Source organism: Alosa sapidissima, chromosome 5 (genome assembly GCF_018492685.1).
Source record: "Alosa sapidissima isolate fAloSap1 chromosome 5, fAloSap1.pri, whole genome shotgun sequence".
NCBI lineage: Eukaryota > Metazoa > Chordata > Actinopteri > Clupeiformes > Clupeidae > Alosa > Alosa sapidissima.
In genome coordinates, this window is record NC_055961.1 from 9,364,522 (window position 1) to 9,382,910 (window position 18,389).

The 18,389-nt window shown below is 43.1% G+C and overlaps 1 protein-coding gene and 1 long non-coding RNA gene across 13 annotated transcripts in view; one reads left to right on the forward strand and one right to left on the reverse strand.

Annotated features, from left to right (window-relative positions):
- nrxn2a (neurexin 2a) overlaps positions 1–18,389 on the forward strand; it is a 207,242-nt gene that overhangs the window by 71,317 nt on the left and 117,536 nt on the right. For all 12 annotated transcript variants that reach the window (XM_042092085.1, XM_042092094.1, XM_042092095.1 and 9 more), the window contains 3 exons: positions 9,654–9,955; positions 15,873–16,034; positions 17,399–17,843. In XM_042092085.1, coding sequence (XP_041948019.1) covers positions 9,654–9,955; positions 15,873–16,034; positions 17,399–17,843 — 909 coding nt within the window. The remainder of the gene's footprint in view (positions 1–9,653; positions 9,956–15,872; positions 16,035–17,398; positions 17,844–18,389) is intronic.
- Positions 3,540–17,513, reverse strand: LOC121709055. The gene is made up of 3 exons (XR_006031830.1): positions 17,441–17,513; positions 14,310–14,416; positions 3,540–3,866 (listed from the first exon to the last, which is right to left on the reverse strand). It is a non-coding gene; the product is annotated as an uncharacterized LOC121709055 (long non-coding RNA).

Here is an 18,389-nt window from a genome sequence, read left to right on the forward strand (position 1 = left end):
GCTGGACTGCACCCCCCGAAAGGACGGTAGGGCAGACACAGTTTTCTGGGAATATCTCGAGAACCGTAAGGTTTAGGAGGACCATTTTTTTTTGTATGTTGATCTCAAGGGGCCATGTCAACCCATTCCATAACCACTCATTTCATGTATAGCGCCACCTAGTTAAACACAAAAAAAGGTAAAAATGAGGTGTTGTAATCGCAGGTATCTGTGACCTACCATAGTCAAAACTGCACGAAATTGGAAGTGTAGGATCATTATGACACCCTCTGAATGCACGCCAAGTTTCGTGGAATTCCGTTCATGGGGGGCCACACAATAAATTAATTTATGTTACTATACACCAACTGGCCTGTAGGTGGCAGTTTTCTGTGAATATCTCGAGAACCGTAGGGCCTAGGAGGTCCACCTTTTTTTTGTATGTTGGTCTTAAGGGGGCATGTCAACCCATCCCATTACCACTTATTTCATGTATAGCGCCACCTAGTTAAAAATTAAAAAGCAAAAAATTAGGTGTTTTCATCACAATATCTCTGGCTGACATGGTCAAAATGATGACACCCTCCGAATGCATGCCAAGTTTTGTGGACTTTCGTTCATGGGGGGCCTTACAATAAAATAATTTATGTGTACATTTAGTGACCGTACACCAACAAGGATTCCCGGGACACTGAAAGACCGGGGTACACGAAACTTGGTGGGCATGTAACTCCACATGGATAGCATGGAACCATTGTTTTTTGTTTTGATCTGTAGCCCCTCTGCTGTATTGGATCCCCCGAAAGGAGGGTAGGGCAGACACAGTTTTCTGTGAATATCTTGAGAACCGTAGGGCCTAGGATGACCAATTTTTTCCGTATGTTTGCCTCAAGGGGTCATGTTAACCCATTCCATGTGCACACATGTGCATAAACATACACACGCACACACATACATTCACAGTAATCATACGTATGACACATACTCACACAGTACATATGTACGCATGCATGCACATGCACAAACACACATACGCAGGCAAACACACAAGCACGCACACACACACACACTCACACACATAAACATAAACGTGTACACGCACACATGCACACAATTCAAGAATTTCTCAGAATTATGGGCAAGATGGGGGTGGGGTTGTATAAAATGAATTTTACATGTGAAATCTATGAACTAATCATGTTTTGGTACTTGTTGTCTAGCAGATACCAGTGAGAATTGAGTGTGGATAATGCATAATACAGTTAGAATCATATAGGCCTTTCAGCGTGATTTATTTTTGTGGAAAAAATGTGCTGGACTGGGCGGCGGTCATATTTTGTACCGCTCTGCGGTACATCTAGTTTATATAGCACTTTTCAAGCATACAAACAACAAACAACGGACAACAAACAAACAAACAAATAACAAATAATAAAATAAATAATTAATAAGACATTTTAAAAAGAAAACTCATGTTAAAGCTGCAGTTGGCAAGTTTGACAGATTGAGGGGACTTAGCCAAAAAATGTTTACAACACTCATATCCCTCCCCCACTACCACCGAGCACCCTCTAATCAAGTTTCTGCTCGTCAGTGCGCACCAGACTGCACCAGACTGTGACTGACAGTCAGATCTCACACAGCCCTGCTCTGATTGGACCAGAAGAACCGGGAGCTGTGGATTTTGCAAAACAAATAAAAGGCTCTAGGTGGAGGTAAAAGTGCGGGTTTTTTCTAAAACCGGCTGATTTATATTGTTCTGTCGGAGCATAGTGTCGGTTTCAGTGAATGTGATCAAAAAAATCTTGCCAACTGCAGTTTTAACTCAGTCCAGTTGGTTCCATCTAGTTAAGCGGCTGAATAGTCCAAGGGCAATGATGAAGGCGCACAGCTGTGTCCAACCCGGAGGATTTAACATTATCCTGACAGTCTGGAGAGCACTGGAAGCAATGAATTCAATTCAATTTATTGTGCTTATATAGCGCCAAAACATTACACATGTATCATGGCGCTTTACAGAATGTATGCAATCAGAGAAAAAGAAAAGAGGGAGAAAAGAAAAGGAAGAAAGATAGAAGGAAAGCCCATGGGTAACAGGGGCGAGGAAAAACTCCCTAGAATTGGAGATACATATAGGAAGAAACCTCGAGCAGATCCACGACTCAGGGGCCTGACCCATCTGCCTAGGGTCAATACGGACAGTAAGGTCTGTAAACAATGACAAATGCATATGACAGTCAGGTGTGGAGAATAGGACATGGTGTTTAAAGCACCTGAGGTGAAAGTTACAAAAGTTGGGATGATTACGTATCTGGTATGATAAAGCATTAATCATGATTTAGTGAGAGAAAGTGCAATAGTCCGCCGTCGGAATTGTCCAGGAAAGAAAGTTGTGAGGGGGCAGGTGGTGGGTCAGCAGACAGGCCAGAATCCGGGCAGAGTTGTCATAGGCAGGTGATGGGGCTGTACGGGCCGGGAATCCAGGTAAGGGGACAGTAATACAGCAGTCAAGGATGGGACTTCAGGTGGGATGGGTAAGTGGAGGGCCAGGCACACGGATGGTTGATGACTGGTGATGATACCTCACAAGTGAGGTACAGTAAGGGAGAAGAAAGAAATGTAGAATGGGTTAGTATTACTTGAAATCAATGTGCTTAATGTCAAGAAGTGATCAGTGGTGCTATATATTGTTACAGTAAATCATAGTGGGAATGGGCAAGAGAGGGAGAGTTGAGAGAAAGAGGGTAGGGGAGAGAGGAGAGGGGAGGGGGTTGTATGGCATGGCACATGAGAAGTCCATGACAGCACTATGCTATAGCAGCATAACTAAGGCATGGTGAGGGGTAATCGACACCAGCACAGGTATGGTCAGTGACCACCATCTCACGCGCAACTGGGGTGCCAGTCACACGAGGACTCAGCAGGGTGGTCCATTCCAAAATCCCCGAGATGGGTGAAGTTCCACACCGCACCATACCTAACTATGGGAGGCAGTAAAGAGGTATGTTTTAAGTCTAGACTTAAAAATAGGGAGGGTGTCTGCTAATTGAATTGAGGAGGGTAGGTTATTCCAGAGGAGGGGTGCGCGATAGCTAAAAGCTCTGCCACCTACTGTCGTTTTTGAGATTCTTGGAATTACAAGAAGGCCAGTATTCTGTGATCGTAGCGGTCTGGGCGGGTTATATGAGACTAGGAGATCTTTAATATATTCTGGTGCCTGGCCATTAATGGTTTTGTACGTTAGAAGTAATACTTTGAAATCAATGAGACTTTTAACAGGCAGCCAATGTAGAGATGCCAGGATAGGGGAAATATGTTCATATTTTTTAGTTCTAATGAGTGTGCGAGCAGCTGCGTTTTGTATAAGCTGTAAGCTCTTTAGACAGGTGTTATTGCAGCCAGCATACAGAGCGTTGCAATAATCAATCCTTGAGGTTACAAAAGCATGGATTAATTTTTCAGCGTCTGGTAAGAATAAGGACTTCCTTATCTTTGAAATGTTCCTTAAGTGATAGAATGAAGTTTTGGTAATCTGTTTTATGTGATTACTTAGTGATAGGTCTTGGTCAATTGTAACTCCTAAATTTTTAACACTTGTGGATGAGGATAGTCAGATGAACAGTCTGAAGTCGTAGGTGATCCTACAGATCAGCAAACGGCGACTGTTTGACAGCGACCGTTTGTTGTTTAGTGAGATCGCTGTCGTCAGAGTTGTTCAAACTTGCTTCTAACGTTACTCAATCCAGACTCCAGGCAGCAGAGCATGGCAGCTCGCAGGTCAGCAATCCAGTGGTCGCAGCAGCGGCACATCTCTCACAGAGGTCCACCACATCCGTCCTGAGAAATCCCTCTTCCCGAAGCACAGCGCTGTTCATGGATGGAGTAGCCTACACCAGAGGCCCAGGACTAAAGCTAACGTCAACGTTAGCCATGGCTAGGTCCTCAGCCCAATGGACTTTAACGTTAACTTAACGTCACAGCATCAGCCGACTTGTCCAAGTACACTTGTCAGCAGAAAAAAGGACTAAGAATAACACAAAAACTACCAAAGAATAAGGCAAATAAAGAGAGAATACATTTAACTAGACATAAAATAAACAGAACATTACATATAATTACGAACATTACATAAAAACAAACAAAAACATGATGCCAGGGGGCGCTGTAACGCAGCAGGCTACAGCGTCCGTACCATGTACGGGCCTGAGTGCCCACGGGGACCCAGGTTCGAATCCGACCTGCGGTCATTTCCCGATTCCCACCCCATCTTTCTCTCCCACTTACTTCCTGTCACTTTTCACTTAACTGTCCTGTCCAAATAAAGGCAAAAGAAAGCTCAAAAATATACTAAAAAAAAATAAAAAAATACATGATGCCAGATGGAGTTGCGTGTCTCGCCAGCATCCCCGTAACCTAGCAACAAATATACTAAAGTTTGGGGTCACTTAGAAATTTCCATTCCACTCCATTATAGACATAATACCAGCTGCCATAATTGTAAAAGGGTTTTCGACTGTTACGGTCAGAAATGGCTGATCTTTAATGCAATATCTATATTGCCCATTATCAGCAACCATTCATCCATTGTTCAAAAGGGGCATTCTGTTTACTAATCTGATATCATTTTAAAAGGCTAACTGAGAAAAAATTAGAGAACCCTTTTGCAACTATGTACACATAATGTAATCTGCTGCCCTGATTAAAAAACAATGCAACTGATCTCAGCTGCTATTCTGTCTATAATGGAGTGGAATGGAAATTTCTGAGTGACCCAAACTTCTGACCAGTAGTGTCTATATACAGTATATATATATATATATATATATATATATATATGCCCTATATATATACAGTACACACACACACACACATACACACACACACACACACACACACACACACTTACAGTTATGTTAACTGTAAGTGTGTATGTGTGTGTAAACTGTAAGTGTGTGTGTGTGTGTGTGTGTGTGTGTGTGTGTGTGTGTGTGTGTGTGAAATATTCAATACAATATAGCAATATAGACAGTATACACAGTGGACCGTATATAGACAACGTACTTGTTATTTACAGACAGGACAGTGTTTAAATCATCCCTTCATTCACTTCATCCCGAAAACCGATGAAGTCATTCAGCACTGGTATCTCCATTGGGTATTGACGTTTCAGTTGATGGATGTGATGGTATGCAGCCATCAATTTTGAAAATGATGCTGTCATTGAGGGTTTTTTATTGATTGCTAATTATATAGCAGGGAGAGTGGACAGTGGCATGGATAGTGAGGGCGGTCACCCTTAAAGTTGTCTTTAAAGTTGTCAACTTTTAAATGTATTCTTCACTGTGTGTAAATTGTGAGTTTAAGAATCCTACACTGAAAAAAAATAACCCATTGGATTTAGTTAATTGTAATGTGGGCATTGGTTGCACATAAATTAAATGTCTGGAATTAATGCAGCATTTCTCTTCCAGTTTTCTCTTTGACTACCCAATTTCAACAACTTATTCCATTGGAATAGTTTAATTTAAGTTTACATTAAATATATGTGTCACTTCAACTTAGTTTAGTAACTGTGACAACCCCTCCTTTTCTTCTATATATGGTATACACTTACCTTACATGATTAAGTCAGATAAATGTAATGCTTAATTGGAATGACTATTCGAACATAACGATGTGTTTCATATAAAATATAAAACTGATTTATGTAATATGTACCCATGCAATGTGGTTTCATAAATTGGACAGCCCTGACTTTCGCTTTTTACAATGTAACCTTTCTTCGGTGAAATTGATTAAGGCAAGTACAAAGAAGTCCATGCTTCCCTATTTATCTTTATGTGTTGGTAAGTATTGACAATCTACAGAGGGAAACAGCTGCTCTTGCTTTTAATGAAGTCAAAGTCAAAGTCTGCTTTATTGTCAATTTCTTCACATGTCAAGACATACAAAGAGATCGAAATTGCGTTTCCTACTATCCCACGGTGGAGACAAGACATATTTTACCAATTAGGTCCCCAGACAAACATAACATTCAAGTAAACAATATAAAAAGTAAAAAAGAAGGCACATACAATGAAGAAATAAGAGCAGCAAAATTTGGTAGAAATTGTGCAATTGTGCATACAGTAGACAGTCAATATAATAGTGCAAAAGTCAGGCCAATAAATGGCTGAGGTAGTTTTGTTTGACCTAAGTATGCAAGTGGCATAGTGGTGCAAGTTATGTAAGAGCAGCAGAAGTGTGTTCAGAAGTGTTCAGGACAACAGGACAACAACAACAAGTTGCAAGTGTGCAAGTGTACAAGTGGAGTGCTTTTAATGAGTGGTAGCCATTCCATTTGAGAAGCAGAACCTGGTACAACTCATCTTCTCTGACTAAGCGTGTGGTTGAATGTGTTTAGGGAGAGTACACTCCTTTCACATTAATACAACAGGATACACATGATCTGTAAACGGACAGATCTATTGATGCTCCTCGCCAACACATAGTCTGTTTTGTTTTGTTGTGGGGAAAAGGCAAAGTTTATATGAATGCTGCAATTGGCAAGAGCTCCTATGAGAGTAAAGAGATGCTGCCAACTTCTGAGCTGTTTTTGCCCCATCACATATGCATGTATGGGAGTTTCTCTCTCGGAAAGTACAAAACATTGGGGAAGCACAAGAGAAAGGGATGGGGCAGTTATTTCTGAGTGCCGTCTACAGTATAAGGTCTGTTTTATGAAGTGTGGATTACAGCCTGGCACCTTTGAGAAGTGTGTGTTATTCTTAGCGCTTGGGCTCTTTTGGGTTCCTACCTACAATACACATGTGACGAATTAATCTAAACCTGGTGTGTTGATTTTACTGCACTGAACATTAATTCATCTAACACCCTCTTTACCACAGGGTAATAAGCACATTCAACTCAATGGCTCATTTATAGACTATAAACCCAAGCTAGTTCTGGAATACATGGTATGTCTTTAGCTAACTTTGTGATGCTCATCATATGACTCATCATAATGGCATGCAGATTTATTTAAATGCATTTTATTGCACTGTAAGGGTTAATGTAGCATTTGCACCTATAAGAATAATACATATGTGTAAACAGACTTCATTCACACACATTCCAAAGGTCTCATACTCACACACACACACACACACACACACACACACGCACACACACACTAGACTGCTTGACTGTAGCGTAAAGATGGAGTCGCGTGCTTATTGGAATACTGGCACAGACAGGCAAACAACAGGAAGATTACAGACTCTGTGTGTTCAGGTTGACTGGAGACGCAGAATGAAAGCTCCCTGGCGGCGTGCTCCGACGCGGGCAAAGGGTTCTTTAATTGGAGGCTCACAGCAGGTCAGCAGCGTGTGCACGGCTGGCCAAAGGGACTGGTCTTGATGAGTGCACGGGGAGCAGAAGGAGAGGGAGATAAAAGGGTTCATAGCACACACACGGATGCCCACACACATACACACACACACACACACACACACACACATACACACACGGATGCCCACACACATACACACACACACACACACACACACACGGATGCACACACACATACACACACGGATGCCCACACACATACACACACACACACACACACACACACACACACACACATACACACACGGATGCCCACACACACACACACACACACACATACACACACGGATGCCCACACACACACACACACACACATACACACACGGATGCCCACACACATACACACACACACACACACACACACACACACAGACACACACACACACATACACACACGGATGCCCACACACATACACACACACACACACACACACACACACACATACACACACGGATGCCCACACACATACACACACACACACACACACACACACACACACGGATATACACACACACACACACACACACACATAGACGGACACACACACATGCCCAAACACACACACACATGCTCTCACTTTCTGTCACACACACATGCACACACACACTCTCTATCACACACACATACAGAGGCACACACTGTGTGGGATTAATAACCTTTTCAAGATTCAATTACTTGGCGCCCATTCCATATGCACAAGTTATTTAGCATGTAAATATACATCACTGTCAGAGGACTTATTATTTAGATATTAATTCGGAGTCTTTTAGATGAGAAATTACAGGTCATTACAAGTGGATTCACCCTCAATTTGACTCCAGCATTGATCTATTCATATCACAGTGTGTGTTGTCATCAGAGCGATGGCCGAAAGACTTGCTTTCACTTTGCGTGGTTTAGTCTTATTTTCATGCTCTGAAAGCTGACAGCTCCCAAACTGTCATTTCAAATAAGTGAGCTTCTTTGAACTTTTAAAGTTCTTAAGTGAATCCACTGGCTTGGGGACCCCAGCGGCGTGCACTTTGTCATTGTGCTGTTAGCATGCAAAACATTTAATGTATTTTGGTGGGATTGTTTTGAACGGTTGATGCTATTTTTGACATTTTGGTGGTAGGGGCTGGACAATAAGATCACTCTCTATATGTAATCTACATAAATGACGCATTTGAATGATTTAATTGTTCTTTGGATATTGAAAAAAACCCTTCTTCCCCTTTTATAAGTAATTATGATTATGAAATGATAATGTATTGTCTGTTCAACCTCATTTTCAGTGAAAGCTTAAGTTTCTTTTTACCCCAGATTATTCACATCTATTTGTAATAGCATTAATTCAACGGTAGGCCTACCTTGAATGAGTTTGGCTTTGATTGTTACTGTAGCTGCAGTGTAGATGTTTAGCTGCGATTGAGCCATGTTTCAGTCATGTCATCAAGTGAGAATGTGCATCACCACGTGACATGCTTTGAAAAGACTCGGTGGGTGAACGTTCCATAGATGGAACTCTGCAAATCGGCTTCATTAGAACAACCTGGGGGGACAATATGAGATACTAGCTCATGACATTGTTCAAGGCCAGCACTCCTATAGGTACCATGCCTGTTTAGGTGTCTGATGATTAAATGATAGAGGTATATTTCAAGCCATGGCGTGGGGACCTCCTGCCTGATGAAATATGTGATGTCTTCAAATTAATGTCACGCTCCGGCAGCTAAAGCAGACACAGGAACGCTCGGGCCTTTTGAGATTCTTGTCGAAAACTTCAAGGTCACAATCACACTTGAATTTCAGTGGCACCCAAAATAAATAGAATGTGCTCGTCTTTGCAACAGCTCAGTGGGTCTGATCGAACATGGTGTGTTAATGTCTGTGGGGATTTCTGCAGCGCGTACAGCAATCAAGCTTCTCTGCACTTGGGTGAATTGTCTTCTTTTGAGTGTAAATATTATCAATGTGTTGTATTTGAAGGTCACATTTGTCAGCCTTTATGGCACCTATGTTAACCCATGTGAGACATACTGTAGATCACATCTGCACCATGGCCAAGTCATCATTTTAATGAGAAAAATAGATTAATATATATGTTTTACATTAACTGTATTTTGCCTATGCCTGAGTTTTTAGATGTATTTATTTGATCTATCTATTTCTATAAGATATCCATGCTAAATATTGAATATCCCTTGGCATAGAATATTTACTAGTGTCTGTCTGCAAATTCACATGGAAATTGAGAGGGGTTTGAAGTTGTCTTTTTCTGTTTTCGCTTTCCCCCCTGTGCCAGCTCAAGAGGAATCAGTGGCGACCTTCAAAGGGAATGAGTTCTTCAGCTACGACCTCTCACACACCCCCATCCAGAGCAGCATGGACGAGATCACATTGGCCTTCCGCACTCTGCAGAGAAATGGCCTCCTGCTCCACACCGGCAAATCGGTCGACTACGTTAATCTGTCTCTGAAGAGCGGCGCTGTCTACCTGGTGATAAACCTCGGCTCGGGCGCCTTCGAGGCCATGGTGTCGCCCGCCGAGGGCAAGTTCAATGACAACGCCTGGCACGAGGTCCGCGTCTCACGCAACCTGCGGCAGGTGAGCGCATCAGGGCCACAGGCTCCCGGTTAAAAATGATTGCCAGATTCAGAGGGAGAGAGAGAGAGAGAGTGAGAGAGAGAGCGAGAGTAAGAGAAAGATAGAGAGGGGGGGGGTTTAGAAAAGGGGGGAGGGGGGCTGTAAATGGGATGAGACTGACGCGTGTGAAATTCTTTTTTTTTTTTTCAGCTTGCTTTGACAGCATCAGTTTGAAAAGCAAGTCATATCTTTTTCTAAATGACTCAAAGTCTCTAACCCAATTAGCCAACACATTGAGTCACAATCAGTGCCCTCGGAGAGAAGGACTCCATCTGCATTCACAGGGAATCTATTGACTTTTTTTTTCTTCAAATTTTATCTGTGAATACAATAAGGAAAAATCTTCTCACCTTGCTGCCAAGGTTGCGCCTGTGTAAAGAAGAAGTGTTTGGAAAATGAACCGCCCTTGAACGTCTCTCCTGAATTGCGTGAAAGTGGGTGTTTATATAGAACCCATGCAGAATAGATGGCTGGAATCTCTCCTATGTGGCGTATGCACTCCAACAACAAGTGCTCAGAATAATTGTGTATGTCTGCAGTCCTGCAGCAAAACAGCTATGAGAGCACATGTTGAAAGATGGCTAGTGTCTGCAGGTCTCAGGATTTGATTATGTTTGCAGGCAACTGTTTCCTCTATGGAAAAACATCTTTGAGCACATGTTGAAGGATGACTGCCTGTGCGTTTCAGGATTTGATTATATTTGCAGGTAGCTGCTGCTCTGCGTCAGACCGTATGTCTTTCTCAGGAAGAATGTAATTGAGCGCATTGATTGTGGCTATATTACACCACATCCTTGTGTGATGGTAGTAATTTGGACTCCTGCACTGATTTGTCATGTGGTTTGATTACCTTAACCTTTAGTTCCAAGTGCCTTCAAAACCTGAACTTTTGGCATTCAGGAATAATTGGTATTTGATTAATTGTTGATTTCGAAGGTAGTTTTGCCAGCAAGATGATGCTAGCGGTTGTGCTATTTTTGAACACAACAGGGGTGGTGCAGAATGACATATTGCCAAGAAACACTTGGAGACTTTATTTTGGTTTATGATATTTAGCTAGGCCAACTCTAGATCACACTTTTTTTTCAGGAATGTCACATTTTATCGACTGCGACTGCAACACTTCCCTGTTTCAACATCACCTTCCAACCATTCTGAGCAGAGCACTTCAGTCCAAATACATTTGTACTGATACCTTTCTGTCTCTTGCTTTACATTTTCTCTGTTCTAAACAAACACAACCTGATTGCTTTTAGAGAACCATTGGCATTAGTGACATTTCCAGAGAAAATGGGGATATAAACACCTCTGATTTGTCTTTATTATCACAAAACAAGTCAGCTTGTCTTAGAAGACCTTTGTATTTCAGACTTTTCAAAGAAAGAAAATTGATGTAGTTATTATCCCTCTCTTACATTCGTGTACTATTGATGTCTATTGATTGTGTTTGTTTCCTGCTCTTTCTGGAAGGGCTGTTTGTAGTTTTTAGGTTAATTCACCATAAGTGCTGAGTGGCTGTTCAGTTATACTCTCCCCCCCTTTGCTTTTCATCTGGTGCAAAAAAGCATGCTGGAATTGGACATACCATGGTGAATCTATTGAAATTATTTGATAGATATTGATTTGTATAGATTGTGACATTTTAATTTTTACAGATTGTTGCTTTTGCATCTCTTTTTTCATCATTCTTTTGCTTTTGAGCAGAAACCACAATGGTCATGACAGTTTGCCATTTAAACAAAAATGTTACAGTTATTACTAGTTATTAGTACAAACATTTTATCTTTCAATATTTGGAAGATATTGGGCATCCGTGGCCTACTGGTTAGGGAATCAGACTTGTGACGGGTGGCCGATCCCTGACTGGTAGGGAAAATGTGGGTGGGGGGAGTGATTGAACCGCGCTCTCCCCTGAGCAAGCCACCTAACCCCCAACTTTTCTCCGGGCGCCAGATTAAGGGCTGTATGGCGTCATTTAGCTTCCTTAATTATGCGAGTGCATAAATAATGAAAACGAGCGCAGATTCAGGAATCGAGAGCGGAAATACATAAACTGAGGGGTGAAAAATAATCTCGTGGTAAGTATAAAACTCTTATCACAACTCCACCAATTATGATCGAGAGCACATAAATGACGTTCGCATTGGGCCGTCTTCTGCTCGATCTCGCTTTAAAACTTTCTACGTTCTCAGTGTATTTTTTCCAACCTGAAACATGTCATGGATTAAGGCTCGATCAGACAATCAACACCCATCAATCGATATGGCGAGTTCAAGTGCACCATATGTTTCTGCTTCACAAAAATAGGTGCTAGTTCTATTGAGTTGAATTATATACAGTATTGTTAAATAAGTTGAATTATATATTGTTAAATAAATTATCATTTACAGTCACATTAGCAGTTTCAATTAGCAGTTTAAACGATACACAAAGTGATCGTCTGATGGAGCCTTAACCCATGACTATTTCCAGTTGGAAAATATACACCCAGCTTGCATAATTAAGGCAGCTAAATGACGCCATAGGGGCTGCCCACTGCTCCGGGTATGTACAGTACAGTATGTGTGCTAGTGTGGGTGTGCTCCTAGTGAGCTCACTGCTATGAGTGTGTGTATGAATGTGTGTAGGGCTCAGCTGTTTAAGATGTCTTGGTTACTTCACATCGATCAGTGCAGCTCATGAGTTAGAGAATAAGAGGTCCTTTCATTATTCAAAATGTTTTATACAAAAACATGTTTTGAGATGTTCAGGCTAAATTGATTTTGCATTATAATACTTCTACAAATGAAGCCAAACAAGGTTAGGTACTTCAGCAACACAGATGCTGAGAGGGATTACTATATCCTCTCTTTTCTTTTTACCATTTAACATTTTTATTTTTATTTTCTTATTTATTTTCTCATGTGTTTTTCAGTAGAGTTTCCATGAACCAACGGCTCTGTCTCATTATTCTTCAGCCCTTTGTTTTTCATTACACCTTTTTGCATGCCTGGCACCCTTCACCCGTCACATCTGTGGAAGTGTGTTGAGGATAAGAGCTGTGAAGGTGTTTATGTTCTCTATATCTCTGCTAATGAAGCACCCCGTGCCCCCAGCATGCTGCCTACTCACTGCCTCCTCTCTCTCATCTGGTGGTTTGGGCTCCAGCTTCTCTCATGTTTTTTGTGATTTACGTAGCCATACTGTAGCTGTCAGGTCAACGTACCCTATGGCAGAATGGCTTATTTTACACTATAAATAGAGCAAAAACCATGTCATTGTGCTCGTTTTCAAGACACTATTGTTCACATGCTGCATTAAATGTGTAGGACAAGCGTGTAGAGTGGATGCACTGTGCACTGCAGTCGTTTAGATGAAATATAAAAGATCTTAATCGACTCAAAAAGGATGAGAAACAAAATAAATTATCAGTGGCGTTGATCAGGGGGGAGCACGAAGTGACAGCTTTGCTCACATCTAAGACCTCGTTTACATTTCATATTTCACATCTAAGACTTCGTTTACATTTCATATTTCAGTCACACAGTCGTGTACAAACAGAGCATCTCTGGCTAGTCAGAGCTTTATCAGTCGTGGGTTTGAAATGGCTGTTATGTGCCCAAGATCCGTCCACACTGGTCACATTGGCATCAAAAGTCAATTTTATATCAAAAGAGACAACTTGATGGTGTGTCGTGTCTAATAGACTTGCTTTGATAGTGCATTTCATTCCCAAAGATATTTGGTTATTTTCCACAGTAAGCTGTTTCTATCAAAAACAAAGGATTGTCACAGTAGCGATGCTGCAGTAATGTGTCTGTATGCGGTGCCTTCTCAGTGCTCTTCAAATTCATATGCTAAGACAAACACACTCCAGTCTGTGGAGGATAATGTCATATCATATAATATCAGAGGCAGTAAATAGGGTCTGTAGAGTGATGTACTGTATGTACACCTGCCTCAGACAGGGGCGGACTGACATTGAAGGTGCTTTTCTGAGTCTGATCGTGATCTTGTTAAATTTGCCTTTTGTTAATTTACAAGTTTATTTGTTTATTTACACACGCTAACGTTCAGTCTCATCCATTGCCACACATCCATTTATAGTCAGCTGTTATCACCAGTTGTAAAAGTCGACTTTATAAGCCTTTATCTTTTCCCATTTATTCTTGAAATTGGGTCCATTACCACATTGTCTTGTACATAATGCATGTGTTGAGCCATATGTATCAGTCACCCAATCCTATAATAACTGATCCCAACTAAATCGTTGATCCTCCAGAGCGAATTGCCCCAACCAGCTCAATCATAACGAAACGATTTGAATCTCACTAACCATTAGTTTTCTGCCTGGCGTCACTGACATCGACTAACGGCCCCTCTTCAGCCCCTCACCTCACCGCCACGCTGTTCTCCACATCCGCTTGGCTGCCGCCCACAGCCCTGCTTCCACACACACACAGATTACGCTGTAGATTACTCATATACTGTACCTGGCTCTTCCGCTGCGTGTGATCCAGTGGGTCATTACTCTCGAAAAATTCTTTTAGGGGGGAAAGGAGAGAAACATCCAGTCTCTCATCAAAACCAAAATAACACTTCAATATTAAGTGAGATCAAGCTGTAAGAATGACTGTATGGGCCTTCGTGAAGTGGGAGGATGGTGTGCACCGTCGCTGGGCTTTCACCCCTTGCCCAGGGTATTGATCTTGATAAAGGTATTCTGAGGTAGCCGTGAAACTCGCAAGAAAGTATTCTCTTCAGGTGTGGAAGGACCTGGCAGTATTTCTCTAAATAGGGGCTGGGTGAGCTTATCTTCAAAGACTCAGTGCGCCTGTGGCTTTCAGAGCTGGCTGAGCCAAGCAGGAGTCTGTCTCATATTACTGGTTCTGCATCGGACTGAGTCAGGCTGGACCTCGCTCCGCATCGCTGACCCCTGGGTTAAAGACCTGATGAGCTGATAGACTAAGTGGGATCAGTTCCTGCTTATCTAGACGGAGAACCTGCAGCCGTAGTTCACATGCTGTCGTGTCTACCTCTGCTTGCTCCAGCACTGTACTTCATCTGCTGAACACCTATTAAAATGACATCCCGGAATTTGCTGCTGCGGTTTATACATTGATTTTGCTAAATTTCTTCAGCTATGAGGTTAATATACGGGGGCAGTTAATATGGCATTAATATGTTTTTTGTTTTTTTTTACTTGCATAAAACACTGTCCTGCGGTTTATACACAATGTGGCTAATACACAGGAAATTACTGTACTATTTCTCATTTATCACTGGATTCAAGATGTGGAAGCCTTTGGGTTGGGGTTTGTCATTTAGGCTTCAGAAAGTAAAAGTCCCGCCACATTTTTGTTCCAACCATTCACTTATTTATCTGATTCTAATTAGCACAATTCTTAAGCCAGGTGTATCAGCTAGTTAGTGGAATCACCTGTGTTCAGTGCACTGCACAGGTAGAACCAATACATGGCAGGACTTTGACCGGGTCAAAAGTCCTACTTTCTGAAACCGGACTTTTGCATCTCTGAAACTCAGTACACACTGCATAATGGCTATAGTGTCACCCGCTTTTTTTTTTTTTGTTTTTCTAGTGACCGCTCTCGGTCTTCCCAAAGGCCATTTGTTGACTTGGTCACTCATAGCGGACATACAACTGGTGGCAAACTGATCTGAACCCATTTCTCCAAATGCTAAAATGGAAGTATTCAAAAGAGAGGGAGATCGATACTTCACAAGCTATGGATCATCAAAGCTTCAAAGCCTTTTTTCTTGACATGACTTCTTGTCCTTTCTTCTTTTTGGTTTCTTCCTTCCCTCCTTTCTTTCTTTCTTTCTTTCTTTCTTTCTTTCTTTCCTTATCTCTACTCTCTCTTTGTCGATTGACCTCTAGGTCACCATATCAGTGGACGGGCTCCTGACCACCACTGGCTACACGCAGGAGGACTACACCATGCTGGGCTCTGATGACGTCTTCTATATTGGTGGCAGCCCCAACACTGCCGATCTCCCCGGCTCTCCCATCAGCAACAACTTCATGGGCTGCCTGAAAAACGTGAGTAGCACTCCACAGCAAGGGGGAAGAAAAAAAACAGGGCAGAAAGCCTTTTGAAGACCGAAGAAGTGCAATGATATGAGGCTACTAGGTGAAGGAATCTGTTTCTAAAATAGAGTAAAATAGAGCATTATCACTTCAGTGCTCTACCCTCTGCACCTACACCTCAGGAGTTGTATTTTTTTCACTGATTTCCATGTTTGATTTTTAATAATCTCTCCAGCCTGCTTATAATACATCCCCCATCCCCCTTAAAGCTTGTCCCCACCCGCTCTATTTCCTCGGCCCACAGCAGTGAGCACTCCCAGGCTGTAAGTCATGCCAAGTTACTGTTGAGCACTCTTCTTTACAACTCTGACAGCCAAATTAAACATTGATTTCCTCTATAGATCCCCATTCTGGCCCACCTCAAGCTCTCCGTCTCCATCTCGTTGACCCGAGGTGGTTATCAATCACCTCCTCATTGCTACGCAGTGAACCTTACTGTAATGCTTCTCTCTAAGTAAACGGCGTTTTAGGGCCAACACTGGAGTTCTTTCATGACTCAGATGTCTAAAAAGCAGACAAAATTAGGCGTCATTGATCCAGGAGACTAGAGACATGTTTGCTCGGGTGGATGTAAGAGTCGAGGGCAAGTACTCTTGCACTTGAAATTCCCCTACAATACGTCAGTCAGTTTAAATGCATAAAGTCATCAGGGCTTGAACAATTCATTGAAACACCTCTAGTAGGAGATTTGCAGAATATAAGCCAGGTTTGGTTCCGTTCGTGAATGTTTAATGTTCTCTCTCTTTATGCTTGTACTTTTCCTCTTGCTTCTCCCTTGTCTTTGCAGCTACTTTTTTTATTTTTATTTATTTATTTATTTTTTGGTGGTGGTGGAAATTACAGAAAGGCGTGTACTGTGAAATAAAACTGCCTGGTGTATTTTCGGAGACACTCAAGTTCACACCCCGCAGCCAGGCGTCAGTCATCTCTGTGACAGCCACTGTCGCTGGTGTGAAAATGAGAATCGTGTTCGCGTGGCGCGACCCAGTCTTCCATCCAGCCACGGGAAGGGCGGCCTGTGTGGCCTTAAGAGCCTCATTGTTCTCGTCGTGCAGCTGAGCACCTCCCTTTGATGTGACAGGGGACACAACTATTTATAAGATTGGGAGACAGGGGGCGAAGACGCGGATATTTTGGCTGAAGTGACACATCGTGTGTGCTAAAGTGATTAGGCTCTCTGTCTTTCCCTCCCCCTCTCCCTCCTTCTTTTTCTCTGTTTGTCTGTCATTCTCTTTATCTCTCTCTCTCTCTCTCTCTCTCTCTCCTCTGTCTGCCTGTCCTTCTCTCTGTTCATTTGTTTCTGATGAATGTTCCAGGTGGTGTACAGAAACAGCGAGCTGAGGCTGGAGCTCTCTCACCTGGCGGAGAGGCGTGTCCCTGGGGTCACTCTGCACGGCGACCTCTCCTTCCGCTGCGAGGACGTGGCCGCGCTGGACCCGGTCAGCTTCGACACGCCCGAGGCCTACGTCACGCTGCCCAAGTGGGCCACCAAGAAGACAGGCGCCATCTCCTTCGACTTCCGCACCACCGAGCCCAACGGGCTGCTGCTCTTCAGCCACGGCCGGCCGCAGCTGCCGCGTGAGGCCAAAGGGCTGGACCGGAGCCTGCCCCGCGCCGACTTCTTCGCCATGGAGCTCCTGGACGGCTTCCTCTACCTCCTCCTGGACATGGGCTCGGGCTCGGTCAAAGTGAAGGCCAGCGCCAGGAGGATCAACACGGGCGAGTGGTGCCACGTGGACTTCTACCGGGAGGGGCGGCGAGGTAACACCACATGCACTGCTGCTCATGCACTGCTGCTCATGCACTCTACTGCTCATGCACTCTACTGCTCATGCACTGCTGCTCATGCACTGCTGCTCATGCACTCTACTGCTCATGCACTCTACTGCTCATGCACTACTGCTCATGCACTGCTGCTCATGCACTCTACTGCTCATGCACTACTGCTCATGCACTGCTGCTCATGCACTCTACTGCTCATGCACTACTGCTCATGCACTGCTGCTCATGCACTGCTGCTCATGCACTCTACTGCTCATGCACTACTGCTCATGCACTCTACTGCTCATGCACTACTGCTCATGCACTGCTGCTCATGCACTGCTGCTCATGCCACTGCTGCTCATGCACTGCTGCTCATGCACTCTACTGCTCATGCACTACTGCTCATGCACTGCTGCTCATGCACTGCTGCTCATGCACTCTACTGCTCATGCACTACTGCTCATGCACTCTACTGCTCATGCACTACTGCTCATGCACTGCTGCTCATGCACTGCTGCTCATGCCACTGCTGCTCATGCACTG